General features: G+C 42.8%; 1 protein-coding gene across 2 annotated transcripts in view; it reads left to right on the top strand.

Annotated features, from left to right (window-relative positions):
• Nucleotides 1-899: 899 nt before the first annotated feature.
• The window catches only part of igsf9bb (immunoglobulin superfamily, member 9Bb), a 188267-nt gene continuing 162727 nt past the window's right edge, over nt 900-26439 (top strand). For both annotated transcript variants that reach the window (XM_024013614.2, XM_024013615.2), the window contains exon 1: nt 900-1189. In XM_024013614.2, coding sequence (XP_023869382.1) covers nt 1126-1189 — 64 coding nt within the window. In that variant the 5' untranslated portion in view covers nt 900-1125. The remainder of the gene's footprint in view (nt 1190-26439) is intronic.

Raw genomic sequence — 26439 nt, forward strand, 5'->3', positions numbered from 1 at the left:
ATGCATTCATTAAGCCTTTCTAACTGCCTACATAGGACATTAACCAATCATATTGTACACACTATAGTGCCTATACATAACACTAACAAAATCTCATCAAGTACATGTTGTTATTACACCAATGGTTAATAACTTATTACAAAAGCTAATACTATGCCTGGTGGGATAAATATTAATAAATATAATAACTATTATCTTTTCAACGATGTATGTATGGTTGGGCGCAATGACAATTCGAACAATGGAAAAGAGAACTATCCTCATAAAACATAAACCTACGAGATCAACTATAGAGACTCTTCTTCACGGACGTGTGGGCATCCAGCATCGTCGGTTTATTCTTGACACTAACATTAAGGCTAGATCAGGATGACGGATGTTGCATTTCGTTTGATGGCAATATTGAATGTGTAGGTCCATGTTGGAAATAATCAATATTCCTGAACGCACAGTATCATTAGAAACTATTTCAATTTAAGGCTCTGTCAATAACGGATTACCGGTTGGTTAATATTATAAAGTACCCTATGCAGGATCGCTCACGTACACGAGTGTATGCGCGCGCGCTCAAATTGCACCTGCAAGATGTCTCAAAGTGTTTTTGCATAAAGTCCTGTAAAGATATAATACATATTTGATTATCCTAATTTGTGACTGCATTTAGGGTTTGAGATGGGTCCTTGTAACGAAGATGTCATTGCGGCTCCGATGCAACTTCACGCTCCAACTCACCTTGAAACAGGGTTTGTCTGGTAGTGCCTCCAAAGCGACAGTGGATAAACCAATCCACGCCCCAAAGCCTCCTACACTCACCAATGAAAAGAGTGCGGAGGCGGATCCAAAATCTAAATGGTCATGCCTGGTTTCATGTTGGATTTACCATCTGACGTCGTCTGCTCTCGTCTCACTGGTGCAGGTGCTCTGTCTCAGCGAGAGAGGATGAGAAGGAGAGCAGGGGAGGGATAAAGCGAAGGGCGCCGGTGAAAAAGTGTGCAGGGCATGATTTAAAGGATATCAACCGCAGCAGATAGCGCGTTTATCGACCCGGGGACTCAGCAATGAAAGGTTTATTGAAAGGGGCACTTTGAGATATGATGAGGTTTCTTTCTGGTTGGCAATAGTACTATGATTTGGTATGTGGCCACTTTGATAGCAAGTGTATTCAGCACCCGAGGAACGGCAGCTCAAGGTGAGTTGAAGTGCAATATTTTATACTGCTTCCTGCTGAAGTTTTATTGTGGCTATGTTTACTAGGCTATATGGCTTTCAGATCATTGGTTGTTTGCCTGTCCACAAATGTCTAACAAAAGTAGGCAAAATTTAGTTTATTCAATTCGGTATCCATTGTGTTTAAATTGCTTGCACCTGTTTCAAAGTGTAATGATAAGACGAGCACAAATTAGGAGGAAAAGTAATATAAATGCATTTTATTATGAAGAATATCCACCCCATGCCCTGTATCTACATTGGCATAAGGGGGTGGATGATAAGAAATTAAGAGCACTAATCCTGATTTACTACTGTATCTAATAATACGGTTTGGGAATGGATTGTCATGCTGCTATAAACTAATTTGAATAACCTTTAGGTAGCTGCAGAGGCGCGTGCAAAACACCATCCTGGTTCTAAGTAGTGCTGTTAGCTATATTCCTGACTCGACAATAGCGTGTTGTATGTTTAAAAACGCAACTCAAATTCTTAGTGGTTTTGTAAATGGTTTGTTTGTGTTATACCTTAAACACTTGTCGTAGAGTTTTCTTTTCACACTTTAATTTCTTGWTCGCGAAAGGCAGGCCTACTTATATGTTTGTGCCACCAACTATGGTTATACATAGTGTCTTGCAATACAGGTGAGGTGATAAACTGATTTTTCATCCCAATTTACCTGTCTCATATTATGGATTCAGTTAGCCCCGTACTTCCATCTATGTCCACTGGAGGGAGTTTTTTAAATATATAGTATCGCTGAGCAACATGGTACAGTATGTTCAAGAATGGTCAAACATGCTCAGTTAAGTTTATACTGCATATATCCAATGACAGTTCAGTTGGATTGATAATCAAGGGGTTAAGTTTAAATTGATAGTTAGTCTTTGCTGCTATGTGCAGAATAGTTGCACGAAGCCTACAGTATATACTACAGTAGTAGTACAAAAATTCTTATTTTTCCACATTTTGTTGTGTTACAGCCTGAATTTAAAATTATTTAAATATAGATTCATTTTTGGAGAAAAAAAGGAAAAGCTGAAATGTCTTGAGTAAATAAGTATTCAATCCCTTTGTTATGGCAAGCCTAAATATGTTCAGGTGTACAAATTTGCTAAACAAGTCACATAAGTTTCATGGACTCACTCAGTGTGCAATAATACTGTTTTTGAGTGACAACCTCATCTCTGTACCCCACACATACAATTATCTGTAAGGTCCCTCATTTGAGTAGTGAATTTCAGACATAGATACAACCACAAAGACCAGGGAGGTTTTCCAATGCCTCAGAAAGAWGGGCCCTTATTGGTAGAAGGGTAAAAAAAAGCAGACATTGAATATCCCTTTGAGCATGTTGATGTTATTAATTACACTTTGGATGATGTATCAATACACCCAGTTACTACAAAGATACAGGCGTCCTTCCTAACTCTTTTGCCAGAGAGAAAGGAAACCGCTCAGAGATTTCACCATGAGGCCAACGGTGACTTTAAAACAGTTAGAGTGTAATGGCTGTGATAGGAGGTAACTGAGGATGGATCAACAACATTGTAGTTACTCCACAATACTAACCTAATTGACAGAGTGAAAAGAAGGAAGCCTGTACAGACTAAAAATATTCCCAAACATGCATCCTTTTTGCAACCAGGCACTAAAGTAATACTGCAAAAAATGTGACAAAGCAATTCACATTTTGTCCTGAATATCAAATACAATTGTATTTGTCACATGCGCCATTAGCCAACAACGCATTTTTAAGAAAAATAAGTGTTAAGTAAAAAAATAAAAATAAATAAAATAGTTAAAGAGCAGCAGTAAAATAACAGTAGCGAGGCTATATACATGGGATACCGGTACAGAGTCAATGTGCGGGGGCACAGGTTAGTTGAGGTAATTGAGGTAATATGTACATGTAGGTAGAGTTATTAAAGGGACTATGCATAGATGATAACCAGAGAGTAGCAGCAGTGTTCCGGGGTGGGGGGGGGGGGCAATGATTAGCTGTTCAGGAGTCTTATGGCTTGGGGGTAGACGCTGTTCAGAAGCCTTTTTGACCTAGACTTGGCGCTCCGGTTCCGTGCGGTAGCAGAGAGAACAGTCTATGACTTTGGTGGCTGGAGTCTTTGACAATTTTTAGGTCCTTCCTCTGATAACACCTGGTATAGAGGTCCTGGATGGCAGGAAGCTTGGCCCCGGTGATGTACTGGGCTGTACGCACTACCCTCTGTAGTGCCTTGCGGTCGGATTCTTCCATACCAGGCAGTGATACAACCAGGCAGGATGCTCTTGATGGTGCAGCTGTAGAACATTTTGAGGATCTGAGGACCCATGCCAAATCTTTTCAGTCTCCTAAGTGGGGATAGTCTTTGTCGTGCCCTCTTCACGACTGTCTTGGTATGTTTGTACCATGACAGTTTGTTGGTGATGTGGAGACCAAGGAACTTGACGCTTTCAACCTGCTCCACTATGGCCTTGTCGATGAGAATGGGGGTTGGCGCGGTCCTCCTTTTCCTGTAGTCCACAATCATCTCCTTTGTCTTGATCACATTGAGGGAGAGGTTGTTATCCTGGCACCACACAGCCAGGTCTCTGACCTCCTCCGCATAGGCTTCCTCATCGTTGTCAGTGATCAATGATCGTCGGCAAACTTAATGATGGTGTTGTAGTTGTACCTGGCTATGCAGTCGTGGGTGAACAGGGAGTACAGGAGGGGACAGAGCCCGCACCCCTGAGGGGCCCCCTTGTGTTGTTGAGTATCAGCGTGGCAGATGTGTTGTTTCCTACCCTTACTACCTGGGGGTGGGCCATCAGGAAGTCCAGGATCCAGTTGCAGAGGGAGGTGTTTAGTCCCTGGGTCCATAGCTTAGTGATGAGCTCATCTCATATGTATACACTGTATTTTATACCATCTATTGCATATTGCCTATGCCGCTCGGTATTCCATTCCTTTACATAGATTTGTGTGCATTTGGTAGTTGTTGTGTAATTGTTAGATTACTTGTTGGTATTACAGACTCTGTCAGGGACAGGTTGAGTGTCAGTGAAGACACTTGCCAGTTGGTCAGCGCATGCTCGGAGTACACGTCCTGGTAATCCACCTGGCCCCGAGGCCTTGTGAATGTTGAACGAGCTGCAACAAACACTCACATTGGACAGTTTTATCTCAATCTCTTCATTCAAAGACTCAATCATGAACACTCTTAGTGACCGTTGTGACTGCTTTGCGTGATGTATTGTTGTCTCTACCTTCTTGCCCTTTGTGCTGTTGTCTGTGCCCAATAATGTTTGTATCATGTTTTGTGCTGCTACCATGTTGTTGTCATGTTGTGTTGCTACCATGCTGTGTTGTCATGTGTTGCTGCCAATGCAATGTTGTCTTAGGTCTCTGTATGTAGTGTTGGGTTTTGTACAGTATTTATATTTTATTTATTTATTTTATTTTTAATAGGCCTTTTGCCTTTTGGTAGGCTGTCATTGTAAATAATAATTTGTTCTTAACTGACTTGCCTAGTTAAATAAAGGTAATAACAATACTTTTTTTTACCTGTTTTAAAGGTCTTACTCACATTGGCTACGGAGAGCGTGATCACAGCGAGCTTAGAAGTAATTTAGCTCGTCTGGAAGGCTCATGTCACTGGGCAGCTCGCGGTTGTGCTTCCCTTTGTAGTCTGTAATAGTTTGCAAGCCCTGCCACATCCGATGAGCGTCGGAGCCAGTGTCGTACCATTTGATCTTAGTCCTGTATTGATGCTTTGCCTGTTTCATGGTTCGTCGGAGGGCATAGCGGTATTTCTTATAAGCGTCCCGCTCCTTGAAAGCGGCAGTGCTACCCTTTAGCTCAGTGCAGATGTTGCCTGTAACTCATGGGTTCTGGTTGGGGTATGTACGTACAGTCATTGTGGGGATGACGGCATCGATGCACTTATTGATGAAGCCAGTGACTGTACTCCTGGTGTACTCCTCAATACCATCGGAAGAATCCCGGAACATATTCCAGTCTGTGCTAGCAAAACAGTCCTGTAGCTTAGCATCTGCTTTATCTGACCACTTTCTTATTGACAGAGTCACTGGTGCTTCCTGCTTAATTTTTGCTTGTAAGCAGGAATCAGGAGGATAGAATTATGGTCAGATTTGCCAAGTGGAGGGCGAGGGAAAGCTTTGTACGCATCTCTGTGTGTGGAGTATAGGTGGACCACAGTTTTTTTCCGTCTGGTGGCACATTTAACATGCTAGTGGAAATGAGGTTAAACAGTTTCCCTGCATTAAAGTCCCCGGCCACTAGGAGCGCCGCCTCTGGGTGAGCGTTTTCCTGTTTGCTTATGGCCTTATACAGCTCATTGAGTGCTGACTTAGTGCCAGCATCGGTTTGTGTTGGTAAATAGACAGCTTCGAAAAATGTTGATGTAAACTCTCTTGGTAAATAGTGTGGTCTATAGCTTATCATGAGATACTCTACCTCAGGCGAGCAAGACCTCGAGACTTCCTTAATATTAGATTTCGTGCACAAGTTGTTGTTTACAAATATACACAGACCCCTTGTCTTACCGGAGGCAGCTGTTCTATCTTGCCGATGCAGCATAAAACCTGGCAGCTGTATTTTATACATGTCGTCGTTCAGTCACGACTCGGTGAAACAAGATATTACAATTTAATGTCCCGTTGGTAGGATATTCGTAGCTCGTCTATTTTGTTATCCAATGATTGTACGTTGGCTAATGGGACTGATGGTAGATGCAGATCACCCACTCGCCGTCGGATCCTTACAAGGCACCCCGACATCCGTCCCCGATATCTCCGTCTCTTTCTCCTGCGAATGACAGGGATGTTGGCCTTGTCGGGTGTTTGTAGTAAATCCTTCGCTTCTGACTCGTTAAAAAGAAAAATCTTCGTCCAGTACGAGGTGAGTAATCACTATCCTGATATCCAGAAGCTCTTTTCGGTCATAAGAGATGGTGACAGAAACACACACAATAGCACAATTGGTTAAGAGCCCGTAAAACAGCAGCCATCTCCTCCGGCGCCATTCAATCAATACACTTCAATATGAAGTGTATTGGATTTGCCCCAAACATAACAACACATTACTGAGAACCATTCTCCATATTTTCAAGCATAGTGGAGGCTGCCTCATGTTATGGGTATGCCTGTAATCGTTAGGGACTGGGGAGTTTTTCAGGATAAAAAAGAAACGGAATGMAGCTAAGCATAGGCAAAATCCTAGAGGAAAACCTGGTTTGGCTGTTTAGCAATGATCAACAGTCAATTTGACAGAGCTTGGAAGTATTTAAAAAATAATAATGTGCAAATATTGTACAATCCAGGTGTGCAAAGCTCTTAGAGACTTACCCAGATAGACTCACAGCTGTGATTGATGCAAAAGGTGATTCTAACACGTATTGACTCAGGGGTGTGAATGCTTATGTAAATGAGATATTTCTGTATTTTATTTTCAATACATTTGCTAACATTTCTAAAAACATGTTTTCACTTTGTCAGTATGGGGTATTGTGTGTAAATTTGTGAGATACAACATATATTTAACCAATTTAGAATTCAGGCTGTAACACACCAAAATGTGCAATAAGTCAAGGGGTATGAGTACTTTCCAAAGGCACTGTATATCCTCCTCAAAGTATGTTGTCCCATTCAGCCAGGAGGGCAGCAGACTGTTGTTATTGCCAAGGAGACGAGGACAGTACAGTGAGTGACGCTGTGATGCTGGTGTCATATGCCTCTGAGCGACTGAGAACTGACTGTCACCTTGCTCTGCCGCTCATGTGCTCCTCTGCATATGTTCCCCATCTCCGACGTTACGGACGGACGTCACAAAGCTCTAGAGCCCATATACACACACCCACAGAGACTGCGCTGTACTCTGTTCTCCTGCCTGAATGCTGCTCTCTCAAGCTGTCAGCTGGTAAACGCCTCGACTCTGGCCAGCGATAACCCTGGACACGAGCCAGAGTGCTCTCTGTTCTTCTCTCGGTCTCTCTCTCTCTCTCTGCCCTCCGTCTAATCTTTCTCTCTCTCTCCCCATCTTAACTCTCATCTTCTGTTTTTGTCTGCTCCTCTTTCTGTGTGTGCATCCTCTTTATACCCTCCATCTCTCCCCGACCTTTGGTCTCAGGTCCTTTCTCTAATGTCTTGCTCGCCACACAAACTCAACACCCCCACCACCATTTAAGTTGGCTCTTAGCAATATGGGATGGCAGAGTGAGGGGCAAGGGAGCATGGAGAGCGATGTTAATGGAGGCCTGGAGGGGTGCGCGGCAACCGTCTGCTCCCATCCACACTCCACTTGTTACGCCCCCCCCGAGGGAATAGTGCGTCTTTAAACATGATATGAGCATATGTCCACTAACAGGAAGGCGCTCTCCCCCTGTTAAACTGATTATGACTAAGCTGTGCGTTAAATGCCACTCTGGTGCCTGACCGTAATGCACATGGCACGGGTACAGAGTGGGCAGGTTATGTTGGGGCAAGGGGTGGGTTTTAACATCGTTGCCCCCCAGGATAGTTTGTCAGGACTGTGTGCGTGTCTGTGCGTGTGTGCATGTATATGCGAGTGCATGAGTGGGCTATATGTTTTGCGTGTGTGTGTGTGTGTGTGTGTGTGTGTGGACCGTGGAGGGAAAATAATGAAAACACCTAGGAAAATATTTAGTTAAAGGCATAGAGATTTCAGTAAACTTTTTCTGCCTCAAAAAATTCTGTGGTATACATATTACAAAAGAGCAGGTTGGCGACTGTTGATGACCACACAGAAACCTGCAGAGTAGGTACTAACTAACCACAGATAGGAATGCTGAGACAGCAAATTCAAAGCAATCGATTTCATTGTCAAGGTTCCAAGTATTTTTGGTGTGTGTGTGTGTGTGAGAGAGGGAGAGTGTGAATTTGTGTGTGTTTGTGTGTGTGTGTGTGCGCGCGCATTTAGTGCATTCTAAATAAAGATGAACACTGCTGACTGGTCTTAATCATAATATTTTTGGTGTGGGTCACTTTGTCAGTGGTCCACATACACACAACAAATCACATAACATACATTGTATTCCATACTACTGTATTTTTTGTATAATTAACTAATATGCATATTAGTCCAGCAGTATAGCTTCTTCCTCATTAGTATATGATATGGCAGCACAGCTCCTCACTTTGTAATATGTTGGACGGGCTAGACTATCTTGTCTGGCCCCAATTCCATTTCTAAGCTCTCAGCACTTCAAAGATGGCTTCCTGTCTGCAATGTACTTCCTACAGAGTGCTCTCTCTATCCCTCAGACTGGTATCATTGCCAGGAGTGTGTGTGTGCATGTCAGAGAGCGAGGATCCTTACTGGATATGGGAGGGTGGGAAATTGGGATGAGGAAATGTGGCTCAGAAGTGTCCCTGTTCCCTCCGATAAAGTATTCCTCTAATACCTTCCTTCAACTGCCCTGGTTTTGAGGTCGCACTTAACAGTAGCTCTCAAAGAGTGAGATCTTGGCCAGTATTTGAACCTGCATAGGTTCATAGGTTATTCAAACCTTTTATTACAGTCATTTTTGCATGTGGTTTTTTATTATGCTATCTAATGGATGTCTTTTCTAGTAGTTAACCAGTACACTGTTAGAAAAAAAAGTGCGATCTAGAACCTAAAAGGGTTCTTCTGTTGTCCCCATAGGATAACCCTTTTTGGTTCCATGTTGAACCTTTTTGGTGCCAGGTTGAACCTTTCCACAGAGTGTTCTACATGGACCCAAAAAGGGTTCTACCTGGAACCAAAAATGGTGCTCCTATGGGGACAGCCGAGTAACCCTTTTGTATGAGAAAGAAGTCCGTTATGGAGAGACGAGGGTCACTGCTTATTAAGATATTCTTGATATTGTTCTTCAATAAAATGCACTAAGTAAGACGTAAAGCTTTAGTTTTAAACTTTCCTCTGCTTCATGGTGTGCTCGTCGGCATGGTAATCCTCTCGCCCGGGGCAAATGGCACGCTCCATAAGTCACCAACCTTCATACGTCAATCAGCTGGTATTTGGACTAGGAAGGATTGACTCAGGGGTCCATCTTTCACCAGGGCTCTGATGCGAGAGAACGCTGGTGAAAGATGCTCCAGATATACATGGATGAGGGTCTTGTGGAATGTCTTCAATTATGCATTCTATTCCACAAAGCTTTAGTTTAGAAGTAAGGTCAGTGTGTTACTATTTCAGTCTTGTCAACACTGACTGAACATAGTAAATGGCTGTTTTATTCATGTTGCAGGAGTTGATACCACCCACTTTTTACCTGTCTGTTTCCTCTCTCCATGTCTGCTTAGATGTCTGACCATTTTGAGTAGAAAATTACTAATTGATCGATCTAGTAGCCAGTGGTGATTTTTAGCATGTAAATCTTGGAGGGGCAAACTCACCCAATTTGTTTTAGATGCAGGCCAGCAAAGCCACAACACTAAACAATACATGAATTGCACTATAACAGTGACAAACAGTGCCCACAAACTGTTAGGGCCTACATAAAGCTGTCCCAACAGCAGTTCCAACTAGAGGTCGACCGATTAATCGGAATGGCCGATTAATTATGGCCTATTTCAAGTATTCATAACAATCGGAAATCGGTATTTTTGGAGACCGATTTGTCCGATTAAAAAAAATATATATATATATTATTATATATTTTTTTAAATGTACACCTTTATTTCAGCTCGGGGATTCAATCTTGCAAACTTACGGTTAACTAGTCCAACGCTCTAACCACCTGCCTTACATTGCACTCCACGAGGAGCCTGCCTATTACGCGAATGCAGTAAGAAGCCAAGGTAAGTTGCTAGCTAGCATTAAACTTATCTTATAAAAAAACAATCAATCAATCATAATCACTAGTTAACTACTCATGGTTGATGATATTACTAGTTTATCTAGCGTGTCCTGCGTTGCATATAATCGATGCGGTGCGCATTCGCGAAAAAGGACTGTCGTTGCTCCAACGTGTACCTAACCATAAACATCAATGCCTTTCTTAAAATCAATACACAGAAGTATATATTTTTAAACCTGCATATTTAGCTAAAAGAAATCCAGGTTAGCAGGCAATATTAACCAGGTGAAATTGTGTCACTTCTCTTGCGTTCATTGCACGCAGAATCAGGGTATATGCAACAGTTTGGGCCGCCTGGCTCGTTGCGAACTAATTTGCCAGAATTTTACGTAATTATGACATAACATTGAAGGTTGTGCAATGTAACAGGAATATTTAGACTTATGGATGCCACCCATTAGATAAAATACGGAACGGTTCCGTATTTCACTGAAAGCATAAACGTTTTGTTTTCGATGATAGTTTCCGGATTCGACCATATTAATGACCTATGGCTCGTATTTCTGTGTGTTATTATGTTATAATTAAGTATATGATTTGATAGAGCAGTCTAACTGAGCGATGGTAGGCACCAGCAGGCTCGTAAGCATTCATTCAAACAGCACTTTCGTGCGTTTTGCCAGCAGCTCTTCGCAATGCTTCAAGCATTGCGCTGTTTATGACTTCAAGCCTATCAACTCCCGAGATTAGGCTGGTGTAACCGATGTGAAATGGCCAGCTAGTTAGCGGGGTGCGCGCTAATAGTGTTTCAAACGTCACTCGCTCTGAGACTTGGAGTAGTTGTTCCCCTTGCTCTGCATGGGTAACGCTGCTTCGAGGTTGGCTGTTGTCGATGTGTTCCTGGTTCGAGCCCAGGTAGGAGCGAGGAGAGGGACGGAAGCTATACTGTTACACGGGCAATACTAAAGTGCCTATAAGAACATCCAATAGTCAAAGGTATATGAAATACAAATCGTATAGAGAGAAATATTCCTATAATAACTACAACCTAAAACTCTCTACCTGGGAATATTGAAGACTCATGTTAAAAGGAACCACCAGCTTTCATATGTTCTCATGTTCTGAGCAAGGAACTTAAACGTTAGCTTTCTTACATGGCACATATTGCACTTTTACTTTCTTCTCCAACACTTTGTTTTTGCATTATTTAAACCAAATTGAACATGTTTCATTATTTATTTGAGGCTCAATTGATTTCATTGATGTATTATATTAAGTTAAAATAAGTGTTCAGTATTGTTGTAATTGTCATTATTACAAATAAATAAAAGAATTGGCCGATTAGTCGGTATCGGCTTTTTTTGGTCCTCCAATAATCGGTATCGGTATGGGCATAGAAAAATCATAATCGGTCGACCTCTAGTCCCAACACCTTACTACTGCTACACCTGACTATCAGCGGAGCCTTGTCAGGCAGCGAAATAGTTAATTCAGCCTCATTTACAGCTCTAGAAAGAGGCCAGAGTTCCCGACTTGGAATTCAGAGTTGGATGACCGTTCAATACGTATTTTCCCAGTCAGAGCTTGTTTTTTCTTAGTTCCCAGTTGTCTTGAACTCAATGAAGTCTGAGTTTCCAGTTGTTTTGAAAGCGGCAGAAACCATGCTGGATTCACAGCATGGCCAATGTTGAATGTTTATCCTTTTAAGCTTGGAAAAGAGACCCTTAAACCCAGACTTGGACCATACACCCGCTCCACTGAATAGCAGGCTAGTGATTGCTTTGCAATGCTTGTAGTTAAATCAAATCAAATTTTATTTGTCACATATGCCAAAAACAACAGACCTTACAGTAGACCTTACAGTGAAATGCTTACTTACAAGCCCTTAACACTTATTTAAAGCATTGTTGGTTAATAAAAAAATTGAAAATAAAAGTAACAAATAATTAAACAGCAGCAGTAAAATAACAAGTGAYGGTATATAGGCAACAACACGTCTGCCACACTGATCCTCAACACTGAGTTCCTCAGGTGTGTGTACTTAGTCCCCTCCTGTACTCCCTGTTCCCCCACGACTGCGTGGCCAAACACGACATCAACACCATCATTAAGTTTGCTGATGACACAACAGTGGTAGTAGACCTGATCACCGACAACGATGAGACAGCCTATAGGGAGGAGGTCAGAGAACTGGCAGTGTGGTGCCAGAACAATAACCCCTCCTTCAATGTGAGCAAGACTAAGGAGCTGAACAGGCCCCCATTAAGATCAACAAGGCTGTAGTGGAGCGGGTCGAGAGTTTCAAGTTCCTTGGTGTCCACATCATCAACGAACTATCATGGTCCAAACACACCAAGACAGTCGTGAAGAGGGCACGACAAAACCTTTTCACCCTCAGGAGACTGAAAAGATTTGGCATTGGTCCTCAGATCCACAAAAAGTTATACAGTTGCACCATTGAGAGCATCCTGACCGGTTGCATCACCGCCTGGTATGGAAACTGCTCGGCATCTGACCATAAGGAGCTACAGAGGGTAGTGCGTACGGCCCAGTACATCACTGGGGCCAAGCTTCCTGCCATCCAGGACCTATATAATAAGTGGTGTCAGAGGAAAGGCCATAAAATTGTCAGACACTCCAGTCACCCAAGTCATAGACGGTTTTCTCTGCTACCGCACGGCAAGCGGTACCGGAGCGCCAAGTCTAGGTCCAAAAGGCTCCTTAACATCTTCTACCCCCAAGTCATAAGACTGCTGACCCACCCCCCTCCATTTGTTTTGTACAAATGGAGGCTGTTATCTATGCATAGTCACTTAACCCCTACCTACATGTACAAATTACCTCAAATAACCTGTGCCCCTGCACGCTGACTCGGTACCGGTACCCCCTGTATATAGCCTTGTGTGTTACTTTTTTATTTAAACAAATATATTTTATTTTTTATTTTATTTTCTTTGGTAATTTTTTCTTAACTCTTCTTGAACTGCACTGTTGGTTAAGAGCTTGTAAGTAAGCATTTCACAGTAAGGTCTACACTTGTTGTATTCAACGCATGTGACAAAGTTTGATTTGATATACAGGGGGTGCCGGTACAGAGTCATTGTGGGCACTATGGTGTTGAACGCTGAGCTGTTGACAATGAATAGCATTCTCACATAGGTGTTCCTTTTGTCCAGGTGGGAAAGGGCAGTGTGAAGTGCAATACAGATTGCATCATCTGTGGATCTGTTGGGGCGGTATGTAAATTGGAGTGGGTTGAGGGTTTCTGCGATAATGGTGTTGATGTGAGTCATGACCAGCCTTTCAAAGCACTTCATGGCTACAGACGTGAGTGCTACGTGTCTGTAGTCATTTAGGCAGGTTACCTTAGTGTTCTTGGGCACAGGGACTATGGTGGTCTGCTTGAAACATGTTGGTATTACAGACTCCGTCAGGGACAGGTTGAAAATGTCAGTGAAGACACTTGCCAGTGGCGGTTCTACCTTGTCTGGCTCCCTGAGCAAAGCCCCCCCCCCCCAATTTAAAACTAACATTTAAAACTATATAAATAGAAAAATATATAGAAAAATAAGACTCAGAAATGTTAAAAAGAAGTAACAAAGACAAATAGAAACAAATTGTAGTCTATTGCTAACAAAAAAGACAAATAATACAAATGTTAGTGTTTCATGTTGTTAGTATGATTTCTATGATTAGCTATTATAGCCTTGTTGGAAGATGTATTTTGCAGACAGGAGTGCCAGGACAACTTGCCAAACTGCCTGAAGGTCAAGCAAGTGTCTTGTGTATCAAAGGACAAAGCTGTGGAATTCAATGTCCTAAAAATATCTTGCACCTCAAACAAAGGCTTTCCACAGCAAAAGAGAGATCTGAATCAAATTATAGCCTACTCCTACCGAGGCGCGTTTTTCAAGATGCTAAAGAGCTCCAGATGTAGCCTACGAGTCTGTGTGTGAGCGTGATGTGCTCGGCAGTGGCAAGATGAGAGAGCATAGTGAGTAAGATGGACAATTCGAAACATTGCTTGTAGCTTGGCTAGTTAGCTCACTCGTTAGCTAGCCAGTTAACTATTTAGCGATGAAATTATTTGGTCAAACAGTAAGGTGCAATATCTTCATAAATCCTGAAATTAAAGTGTCTGCCCTGCCCATATGCCTGTTTCTCTGTGGCCTGTTGCAGTGATAATGAGCAAGCCACTTTTTACTGCCTTTCCCACTGCGCGTATATATTTTTGTTGTTCATCTGATTCTGACAGCTATCCTGTGTTATACTCAGGGCCTAAAATTATCACCGTCCACCTGCCAAACCCGAGTAGATTTTGGCATTGGCTCGTAAGAATGTCTAATTCACCAGCCACATTGGTGCATGGTAACACTCTGGGCTCAACAGTGTGAGCATTTCATAAAATTGTCAAGTATGGGAACATGTGCGAGTTGTGATTTATAGCAACGTAAATGCTGCAGTAGCTGTTTTCAAGGTATTTCTGACATTTTGTTTCATTTCTGGTAATGCACAAAGAAATCTGAATCCTAACATTATAGCTATCCCACCTCGCGCTGCAACACTGCCTGTCTAGGGGTATGGGAGCAATGTCAGTGCTGAAAGATTCCTTTTTAGAAGCAATGGGCACASGCATAAAATTTGGTATAATTTCCTCGACAGTCTACTAAACTGAAACTTTGTCCTTGTGTTTCTTGGCTATTTACATTGTTTTGTTCACAAGCTAGGTTGCTCTTCAATGTTTTATTTTTTATTATTAGAATATACACTAGTTTGGGATCACTTAGAAATGTCCTTGTTTTTGAAAGAAGAGCACATTTTTTGTCCATTAAAATAACATGAAATTGATCAGAAATACAGTGTAGACATTGTTAATGTTGTAAATAACCATTGTACCATTCTACCAACTGAGTTGGTAGAGCATGGCGCTTGCAACGCCAGGGTTGTGGGTTCATTCCCCACGGGGGGACCAGGATGAATATGTATGAACTTTCCAATTTGTAAGTCGCTCTGGATAAGAGCGTCTGCTAAATGACTTAAATGTAATTGTAGCTGGAAACGGCAGATTTTTAATGGAACATCTACATAGGCGTTCAGAGGCCCATTATCAGCAACCATCCCGCCTGTGTTCCAATGGCACGTTGTGTTAGCCAGTCCAAGTTTATCATTTTAAAAGGTTAATTGATCATTAGAAATCACTTGTGCAATTATGTTAGCACAGCTGAAAACTGTTCTGATTAAAGAAGCAATAAAACTGGCCTTTAGACTAGTTGAGTAAATGGAGCATATGCATTTGTGGGTTCGATTACAGGCTCAAAATGGCTAGAAACAAAGAACGTTCTTCTGAAACTCGTCAGTCTATTCTTGTTCTGAGAAATGAAGGTTATTCCATGTGATAAATTGCCAAGAAACTGAAGATCTCGTACAACGCTGTGTACTACTCCCTTCACAGAACAGCGCAAACTGGCTCTAACCAGAATAGAAAGAGGAGTGGGATGCCCCAGTGCACAACTGAGCAAGAGGACAAGTACATTAGAGTGTCTAGTTTGAGAAACAGACGCCTCACAAGTCCTCAACTGGCAGCTTCATTAAATAGTACCCGCAAAACACCAGTCTCAACGTCAACAGTGAAGAGGGGACTCTGGGATGCTGGCCTTCTAGGCAGAGTTGCAAAGAAAAATACATATCTCAGACTGGCCGATAAAAAGAAAATATTAAGATGGGCAAAAGAACACAGACACTGTCTGAATCGCCATGTCTCCAGCTCGCCTAGCTACTCACTGGACCCTATGATCACTCGGCTACACATGCCTCTCCCTAATGTCAATATGCCTTTTGCAATATGTCTATTGCTGTTTTGGTTTGTGATCATTGTCTTATTTCACTGTAGAGCCTCCAACCCTGCTCAATATGCCTTAGCTAGCCCTTTTGTTCCACCCCCCACACATGCGGTGACCTAACCTGGCTTAAATGGTGCATCTTGAGACAAAACCTCTCTCATCATTACTCAATGCTTAGGTTTACCTCCACTGTATTCACATCCTGCCATACCCTTGTCTGTACATTATGCCTTGAATCTATTCTTCCGRGCCCAGAAATCTGGTCCTTTACTCTCTGTTCCGAACGCACGAGATGACCAGTTCTTATAGCCTTTAGCCGTACCCTTATCCTACTCCTCATCTGTTCCTCTGGTGATGTAGAGGTTAACCTAGGTCCTGCAGCCCCTAGCTCCACTCCCGTTCCCCAGGCGCTCTCATTTGTTGACTTCTGTAACCGTAAAAGCCTTGGTTTCATGCATGTTAACATTAGAAGCCTCCTTCCTAAGTTTGTTTTATTCACTGCTTTAGCACACTCCGCCAACACGGATGTCCTAGCCGTGTCTGAATCCTGGCTTAGGAAGGCCACCAAAAATCCAGAAATTTCCATCCCTAACTATAACATTTTCCGACAAGATAGAACTGCCAAAAGGGGCGGAGTTGCAATCTACTGCAGAGAGAGCCTGCAGAGTTCTGTCATACTTTCCAGGTCTGTGCCCAAACAAGTCGAGCTTCTACATTTAAAAATCCACCTTTCCAGAAACAAGTCTCTCACCGTTGCCTCTTGTTATAGACCCCCTTCGGCCCCCAGCTGTGCCCTGGACGCCATATGTGAATTGATTGTCCCCCATCTATCTTCAGAGTTCGTACTGTTAGGTGACCTAAACTGGGACATGCTTAACACCCCGGCCGTCATACAATCTAAGCTAGATGCCCCCATTGTCCTGTTGAAAAACAAATGATAGTCCCACTAAGTGCAAACCAGATGCGATGGCGTATCACTGCAGAATGCTGTGGTAGCCATGCTGGTTGCTGGTTAAGTGTGCCTTGGATTCTAAGTAAATCACAGACAGCATCACCAGCACAGCACCATCACACCTCCTTTTCCATGCTTCGCGGTCGTAACTACACATGCGGAGAGTATCCGTTCACCTACTCTGCATCTCACAAAGACACAACGGTTGGAACCAAAAATCGCAAATTTGGACTCATCAGACCAAAGGACAGATTTCCACGGGTCTAATGTCCATTGCTTGTGGTTCTTGGCTCAAGCAAGTCTCTTCTTCTTATTGGTGTCCTTTAGTAGTGGTTTCTTTGCAGCAATTCGACCATGAAGGCCTGATTCACGCAGTCTCCTCTGAACATTTGATGTTGAGATGTGTCTGTTACTTGAGCTCTGTGAAGCGTTTATTTGGGCTGCAATTTCTGAGGCTGGGAACTCTAATGAACTTATCCTCTGCAGCAGAGGTAACTCTGGGTCTTCCTTTCCTGTGGCGGTCCTCATGAGAGACAGTTTCATCATAGCGCTTGATGCTTTTTGCGACTGCACTTGAAGAAACTTTCCGTTATTGAAATTTTCCACATTGACTGACCTTCATATCTTAAAGTAATGATGGACTGTCGTTTCTCCTTGCTTATTTGAGCTGTTCTTGCCATAATATGGACTTAGRCCTATTTGGTAGAAGACCATCTTCTGTATACCACCCCTTTCTTGTCAGAACACAACTTATTGGCTCAAACGCATTAAGGAAAGAAATTCCACAAATGAACTTTTAACAACGCACACCTGTTAATTGAAATGCATTCCAGGTAACTACCTCATGAAGCTGGTTGAGATAATGCCAAGTGTGCAAAGCTGTCATCAAGGCAAAGGGCAGCTACTTTGAAGAATCTCAAATATAAAATATATTTTGATTTGTTTAACACTTTTATATAGTACCAGTCAAATGTTTGGACACACCTACTCATCCAAGGGACTTTATTTATTTTTACTGTTTTATACATAGTAGAATAATAGTGAAGACCTCAAAACTATGAAATAACACACATGGAATCATGTAGTAACCAAAAAAGTGTTAAACAAGTCAAAATATATTTGAGATTCTTCAAAGTAGCCACCCTTTGCATTTGCCCACTGAAGTCAGTTATGATGCCGAACCTCAGTCAGGTTAAGACTGGTGAGGGCAATGAGCACACAGATGAGCTTCCTTGAAGGTTTCTGACAGTTTGTGCAGAAATTCTAGGGTTGTACAAACCCACAGTTGGTGGACATTCCTGCAGTATGCATGCCAATTGCACACTCCCTCAACTTGAGACATCAGTGGCATATTGTTGTGTGACAAAATGGCACCTTTTAGTGGCCTTTTATTGTCCCCAGCACAAGGTGCACATGTGTAATGGTCATACTATTTAATCAGCTTCTTGATATGCCACACCTGTCAGGTGGATGGATTATCTTGGCAAAGGAGAAATGCTTACTAACAGGGATGTAAACAAACTTCTGCACAAAATTTGAGAGAAATGCGTTTTTGTGCTTATGGAACATTTCTGGGATCCTTTATTTCATCTCGTGAAACATGGGACACTTTACATGTTCCAATTATATTTTTGTTTAGTATAGTTACCACCACAACCGAAGCCAGGAGTAAACGAAGCACACAGGCCAATTAGGTAGAGAACACTAGCGTGAAATTCCAAACACGGCCCTTCAAATCGCGGGCATGGAGGATAAGATGTCTTAATCTCCTTATTCAGCGTGTGGACAGCTGCCGCAGAGTTGGCCCAAGCTGCCAAATAACCGCAGGCTAGGGGTACTGGTGGTGCTTGGCTGCACATACAGTGCCGGGAAAAAGTGTTTGCCTCCTTTCTGATTTTCTCTATTTTTGCATATTATTTTACACTGAATGTTATCAGATCTTCAACCAAAACCTAATATTAGTTCATGGGAACAAATAACAAACATTGGATACTTATTTAATTGTTTTAATAAACAACGTTATGCAACACCCAATGTCCCTGTGTTGAAAAGTAATTGCCCTCTTACATTCAATAACTGGTTGTGCCACCTTTAGCTGCAATGACTGCAAKCAAACATTTCCTGTAGTTGTTGATCGGTCTCTCACATCACTGTGGAGGAATTTTGGCCCACACTTCTATGCAGAAGTGATTTAACTCAGCGACATTAGTTGGTGTTCGAGCATGAACTGCTTGTTRCAGGTCCTGCCACAACATCTCAAATCAGGTTTAGGTCTGGACTTTGATTAGACCATTCCTCCACAGTGATGTTAGAGACTGATCAACAACTACAGGAAGTGTTTGGTTAGTCATTGCAGCGAAAGATGGTGCAAACAGTTAGAGGGGCCAAATACTTTTTTACACAGGGGAAATGGGTGTTACAAAACTTTGTTTATAAAAAAATCCAAATTGTTGTATTATTTGTTCAATCAGGTTCCCTTTATCTAATATTCGTTTTTGGTTGAAGATCTGATAACATTCAGTGTCAAAAATATGCACAAATGGAGAAAATCAGAAAGGGGGCAAATACTTTTTCACAGCACTGTACATACTCCCAAAAACAGGTAGTGTGTTGAAATGCATGTACAGTATGATGGCGAGTAATACYTGGTTCTGGATAGAGGCGAGGCCGCTGCCAAAGAGGTGTAGATTACAGGCAGTTAGTGGGCTGCCATGCTTGGGGCCCTGGATTTCTATCTGTGGCGCATATGCCAGCCGCCACACAATGCAGATGGAMGCTTAAAGTTGAGGCTTTCCATCGCCATGGATGCATATGAACCCTGACACGTATGCTCTAAAACACACGCTTCACGAAGGCGTATGCAATACAAACAAATCTACAACAGTCACTCACTCCTCCACACACAAACCCATGTACCCACTTCCGCATATACCAACACTCATGTACACATTTTTGTATGCACACGTCATAAAAACATATGCACACACCAACAGAAACACATTCTTGCAATCACTGGACTGTGTCCTCCTCTATTATTCATCATATACGSCAGATCATAGACAAAGAACTTGGCTGAGGGACAGACGGACAGAATATAGAGAACTAGGCTTATCAGTTACTGGCCAGACATTTCAGATATATTACATCCATTACATTACCTAGACTATTTGCTTGTATTGAATACTTTAGTCTTAATCAGCAGATGTGGTTTTGACACTAAATGGGTCCAATTCATCCCAGCTGTTCCTGCCAGGTACTATTAATCATTTCCACCTATCTTTTTGAGTGGGTTATAGCACTGAGCAATGGCATATTGTAATTCATTTAACATATTGGAATGAATCTAACATTAAAGGGATACTTTGGGATTTTGGAAAATCTACTTCCCCAGAGTCAGATGAACTTGTGGATCCCATTATTATGTATCTGTGTCCAGTATGAAGGAAGTTAGAGGTKGTTTTGTGAGACAATGCTAACTAGCGTTAGCCAATGGCTGGAAGTCAGCAGATACCATAGACATCCAGTCATTGCGCTAGCACTAGATATCAACTACATTCAAACTGCACGCAGACACAACTTGTATCCACGAGTTCATCTGACTCTGGGGAAGTAGATAAAGGGCATTGCCAAAATTCCTGAATATCCTTTTAACAGGCCTATAAACTAATTTATGCCATAAAACACATTGCAGTACAGTGATAAAACTCAAGATGTGGGCTACTTTGATCTCTGCTGGAGAACATCTCAACTTTTTAACCCACGTACTTCTCTGACACTCAGTTTCTGGTACTGGGTAGGCAAATGCTATTCACTTGGGTCTATGGCACCAACAGAGACAATGAATCAATGATCACTTTTGTGAAATCGACAAGTCAGTCAGAGGAATGGTACCGTACCAACCTGAGGGCCTGAGGAGTAATCTCATGGTTCAAATGAGTTCAAACAAATCACTACAGCACAGGCAGGATGGCCAACCACCAGCGGGCATGGCGTTTAACCGCATCAAGCTCGTGTCCATCAAGACAGGGCAGTTCAGCAGGAGTGGGGAGCCATCCTCACGCCATCGACAGCCAAAGCTAGGAAAGACGTTTAGTTCAAACAGCGTGTGGGACTTCTCACCATTGAAAAAGCCTCTGCCACAACAATTGATATTCTGGACAATCTGCCTGATCTGTATTCTCCCTTTGRAGCCTTTGACCCAAGTGATTACAAGCTTGGACAGCTCGAAGGTGATTGAGCTGTGACAAGAGGACATGCTTCGCAAACATATGAGGGCACAATTGCTCCTCTAAACAACACCCTTACAGTCGACTGCGAGTCAGGTAATAGGTCGGAAGCAACCATGGCTCAGAGTGCGATCCCTCCACAGGTATCGGTGGGCCATGCAACAGGCCGGTTGATGCGTATTAGGACAAGTATAGCGTGAACACGCCGATCAATGGCTACAAACTATCAGCTCCTGTCTCCATCCTTTAGGAGATCAGAGTYGCTGCAGCTGTGGGGGTGTTCCACTGTGGCAGAGTAGGAAGCAGACATGTTGTTTGTACACAGGCCAAGAGACTACTCGCACACTACCGCATCTCCCTCCACACTCAAAAACGCCAGCAAAGGGCTGAGCGATATGGCCAAATTATCATATCACAATATTTTTCAAATTTTGGACGGTAGGACTGTATTTAACGGTATAAAAGTTCTAAATATGCTTTGTGAGTAGTTCATGACCCTAAGGTGGAAACACAAATTATAAGTCATTTAAATGGGGCTTTCACCGTTCTGAATGTTTTATACTGTTCAATCCAACTTAATTTTCAGCATTTTCATAAATTTCTGCGTTTCCACTATGTGCCACATAGAGCTACATAATATGGGCAAAAGATCTAGGCCTAGGTAATTGGTGAACTGTTGGAATCATGGAAATAGAATGATTCAAATAATTTTATAGTTGGAATATAGTGGGCATCACCTGGAATATATTGAGTACGTTTAGGTGCACAGGAATAATTCAACATTYAACTGATTATGGCAGTAGGCAGATTATGCAATAGTCATTTAAACACCTTACTCTGCTTATCTTAATTGGCGTAAGGTCAAAATCGAAGTAAGCATACTCCGATTAAAACACCTGGTTTTCTGAGAAATCTTTTGAATTATTAGGACATGTAAGCACCTTAAACGGTGTTCCAGCMGTGTATTTGATTGTCCGAACTAAGAAGCAGATCTGCGTCCCAAAAATAACATGGTCGCTGTGGAAGAACGTTTATTTTGATTGGAGGTTTTCAGCATTTATCAGAGAGCCATCAGGTAGCCTGATTTCAGATGTATCCATGTAATAAGGATTATTAGGGAAATCGTTCTTCTTGCAAAGCTTGTAAATGTTTAAATCAAATTACATTCATCTGACAGAGCTGTTGCCAGAGAATTTTATGTTAATTTCTCTACCATAAGAAGCCGCCAACGTCATTTTAGAGAATTTGGCAGTACGTCCAACCGGTCTCACTATCGCAGACCATGTGTAACTACYCCAGCCCAYGACCTCCACATCCGGCTTCTTCAAATAGGATTGCCTTGGAATGCAGTTTTGTTCTCCCAAAAATTACAGTTCATATAAGGAAATCAGTAAACTGAAATAAATTCATTCGGCCCTAATGTATGGATTTCACATGACTGGGAATACAGATATGCATCTGTTGAGTATGCAGGACATAGAAGAACTGGGACATTTTCAACTTCCAGGAAATGTGTACAGATCCTTGCGTCATGGGGCCGTTCAGCGTCATGGGGCCGTTCATTATCATGATGAAACATGAGTTGATGGCGGCGGATGAATGGCACGACAATGGGCTGCAGGATCTGATCACGGTATCTCTGTGCATTCAAATTGCCATAGATAAAATGCAATTGTGTTCGTTGTCCGTAGCTTATGCCTGCCTATACCATAACCCCAGCGCCACCATGGGGCACTCTGTTCACAATGTTGACATCAGCAAACTGCTCCATACAAGTGCTCTGCGGTTGTGAGGCCGGTTGTACATACTGCCAAATTCTCTAAAACGGCATTGGAGGTGGCTTATGGTAGAGAAATTAACATTAAATTGTCTGGCAACAGCTCTGGTGGACATACCTGCAGTCAGCATGCCAATTGCACACTCCCTCAAAACTTGAGACATCTGTGGCATTGTGTTGTGTGACAAAACTGCACATTTTAGAGTGGCCTTTTATTGTCCCCAGGACAAGGTTCCCCTGTGTAATGAACATGCTGTTTAATCAGCTTCTTGATATGCCACACCTGTCAGGTGGATGGATTATCTTGGCAAAGGAGAAATGCTCACTAACTGGGACACAAACAAATTTGAGAGAAATAAGCTTTTTGAACATTTGGAAAATTTCTGGGATTTTTTATTTCAGCTCATGAAACATGGGACCAACACTTTACATGTTGCATATATATTTTTGTTCAGTGTAGATTCAGCCGCGGGTCATTTTTTTTCTTGAGTAGATGATCGGTGGGGCCGGAACATAATTACAAATAGATATAATTATTGACTAAAACAATAATATCAAACCTTGCTTATATTTGTATACGWTCATGTGTCGCTCTATAATGGGAGAGCGTGGGAATACTTGGGAATATATTTCCAAAATTTAAATCAATTGGAGCTGATTTTCTGGCTCAGAAAACTTGGTGTGCTAAATAAAACCACCTGTGGGCCAAATTCTACGATGGCCCATCAAATAGTGTCTCTTTCTGGAACACAGAACCGTCTCTTCAATCCAGACTGTGTCTATGGGTGGATTGGTTCCGGTACTTTGCTGATGGGAGGGAGGGGAGCTAATTTCTCGGGCTGAGTGCGGTGCAGCTGGGATGGGCCACAGTATCTCATGGCCTGGGTCCCATGAATGTTTAATGGGGCTGGAGGAGCCGGCGCGGAGGAAGCTGACTGCACTGCATCAGTGGCCGGCTGTAAGATGAGACGGGGGAGGAAGTGGGCCCGCCAGAGGGGGGTTAGGTGCAGAGGGGGAGGCACAGCACTCTGTGCAAGCACACGCTCTGCGTATGGGAAGATACAGTACCAAAATGCATTGTGTAAGCTAACTAACTAAACTAGCACAGATAGTTTACAGTGCAAACATGCAGGGCTCGGGCTCTCTCTCACACACACACACACACACACACACACACACACACACACACACACACACACACACACACACACACACACACACACACACCTAACAAATGGATTCAAGCATTTATCGGAGTGCAAGGCAGTTCATAGGCCCTTCTAACCGCTTTGCCTGCCTGCCTTTTTGTCTGTGTGAGTGACTGACAGTGGCTAGGCTCACAGAGTGATGACAGAGCAAGCAGCGTTGCAGTGTTCTCTGCTTGTGTCTGGCCAGGGCTCTGATGGGAACAAGAACACTGACAACCCGGGCAAAGTGCTTCCTCTGAGCAAAAAAGTGCTCAGAGGAAGCCTCCAGCTTCTGTCAACCTTTCAAAGGAGGACACCGTGTATCGYGGAACAAACTGTCTGCTTCCCACTGACAAAGTTCAGCATTGAGGAGATTCACAGTCTGGAGTCACAGTCTGGAGTGTTGAATGACAAATGTCTAAAATCATGCCTGATTTTATCACAGCGTCATGCCTGAGGTTGGTTGAGGCTAATATGATCCCCGTCCTTTGGTCTTTATACTATGTTCCCTCTTTCTCCCAGTTAATTTCTGTCTAGGCTATCCCTATCAATAAAACTGGAAAATAAATACAAAATATTGTATTTTTTATAATTATGAAAGTGTTTCTAAACCCTCCTGTACATGGACCAGTAACAGGGTCCTTTATTTTTTAGCTTACGGCACCTGGTATTCCCAAGCAGTCTCCCGTCCCAGTACTAACCAGGCGTGTTCAGGCTGGTATGGCCCCCCCAAAAATGTTACACTATTTTTCTCCCCGAAATACATCCCTTTGCTCATCTCTGCAACTCCTCAATGGGCTCGGGAGAGGCAAAGGTCGAGTCATGCGTCCTCCAAAACATGACCCGCCTAGCTGCATACTTCTTATCACACTGCTCGCTTAACCCGGATGTCAGCCGCACCAATGTGTCAAAGGAAACACTGTTCGACTGACAACCGGKGTCAGCTTGCAGACGCCCAGGCCTGCCACAAGTTGTTGCTAAAGCACGATGAGCAAATGAAAGCCCCAATGGCCAAACCCTCCCCTACCCCGGACGGCACTGGGCCAATTGTGACCCGTCCTATGGGGCTGCCCGTCACGGCCGGTTGTGGGATCAAACCCCAGGCTGTAGTGGCGCCTCAGCACTGCGGTGCAGTACATTTGACTGTTGCAGCACCCAGGACCAGTGTTCTGTGTGACGTTACTGACTGGTCCATCAGATACCGTAGTTATCCGACATCAGTTTCATTCCTTCCAGGATTCCGCATCATTATGTTGTGATGGTTGCGGCCCAAAAAGCTTGAATTTTCTGCAACAATTCTAACATTTTGCATGGCAATTTGCGATGACTTTCACAAATGTGCTGACTGGGGAAACGTTTCTTGACATGATCTTGATTGAACCATTTTATTCTGTAAAAGTGTGGTGATTGGTTAAAATTGAGAGCTCTATTTTTGTAGTGATCGGCCAGTTACATGCGGTTATATTATGAGGATTTGACTGTTTTATGCGGGGCTAATGCAGTGATTGGACACATTTTCAAGCCATCGCATAATATGCGGGAACTGTTGATTTAGCTAAATAAAACAATTTAATTAAAAAATGGCAATTGCAAAATCCTGGAGGGACTGATCAATAGTCAGTTCTCAGTTGTTAGTTTAAATTGAACAGATCGTCAATGGCAGAACACCAAAGCCCTCTAGCCCGATTTTCTTTTCTTTTTTGAGACACAGGCCTACTGTAAATCCAACAGGTGTCTTATTGTAATGTGCAACACAGCTCCCTCCAACATCATCATATTGGCATGCGTTTGTGCACAGACAGCACATTGCAAGGTGTTTCCGAAATAGGATTGCCTTGGAATGCAGTTTTGTTCTCCCAAACATTTCAGTTCATATAAGGAAATCAGTCAGCCCAGCCAATCAGAATGAGTTTTTCCTCACAAAAGGGCTGTATTACAGACAGAAATACAGTTTCATCAGCTGTGAGACCACTCGGCCCTTTGTGAGGAAAAACTAATTGTGAGTGGCTGGGCCTGGCTCCCAAGTCTATGCCCTACCAGGCCCACCGATGGCTGCGCCCCTGCCCAGTCATGTGAAATCCATAGATTAGGGCCTAAATTATTTATTTCAATTGACTGATTTCCTTATATGAACTGTAACTTAGTAAAGTCTTTGAAATTGTTGCATGTTGCGTTATATATTTTTGTTCAGTATATTTGTTGATCCCTGTTCTACAGTTTAGAAGCAGTAGTAGAACAGCACTTAGATTGATTCACCTCGCAGTGCATTGGTGAATTAATGCGTGCAGTAAGCAATGCACATCTTCCTTTCATCCATCCGTGCTATAGGCTCAGTAGTTGAATGCAGAGCCTCCTCTGGTCCACGTGCTGAATGAGAGTGAGAGTACACAATAACATCATCAGTCGTTTCCATCCCCGTCACCGGCCGTGACGCACTCCAGACGCTCCCC

This window comes from Salvelinus sp. IW2-2015, linkage group LG20 (assembly GCF_002910315.2).
Source record: "Salvelinus sp. IW2-2015 linkage group LG20, ASM291031v2, whole genome shotgun sequence".
In the NCBI taxonomy this organism is placed as follows: domain Eukaryota; kingdom Metazoa; phylum Chordata; class Actinopteri; order Salmoniformes; family Salmonidae; genus Salvelinus; species Salvelinus sp. IW2-2015.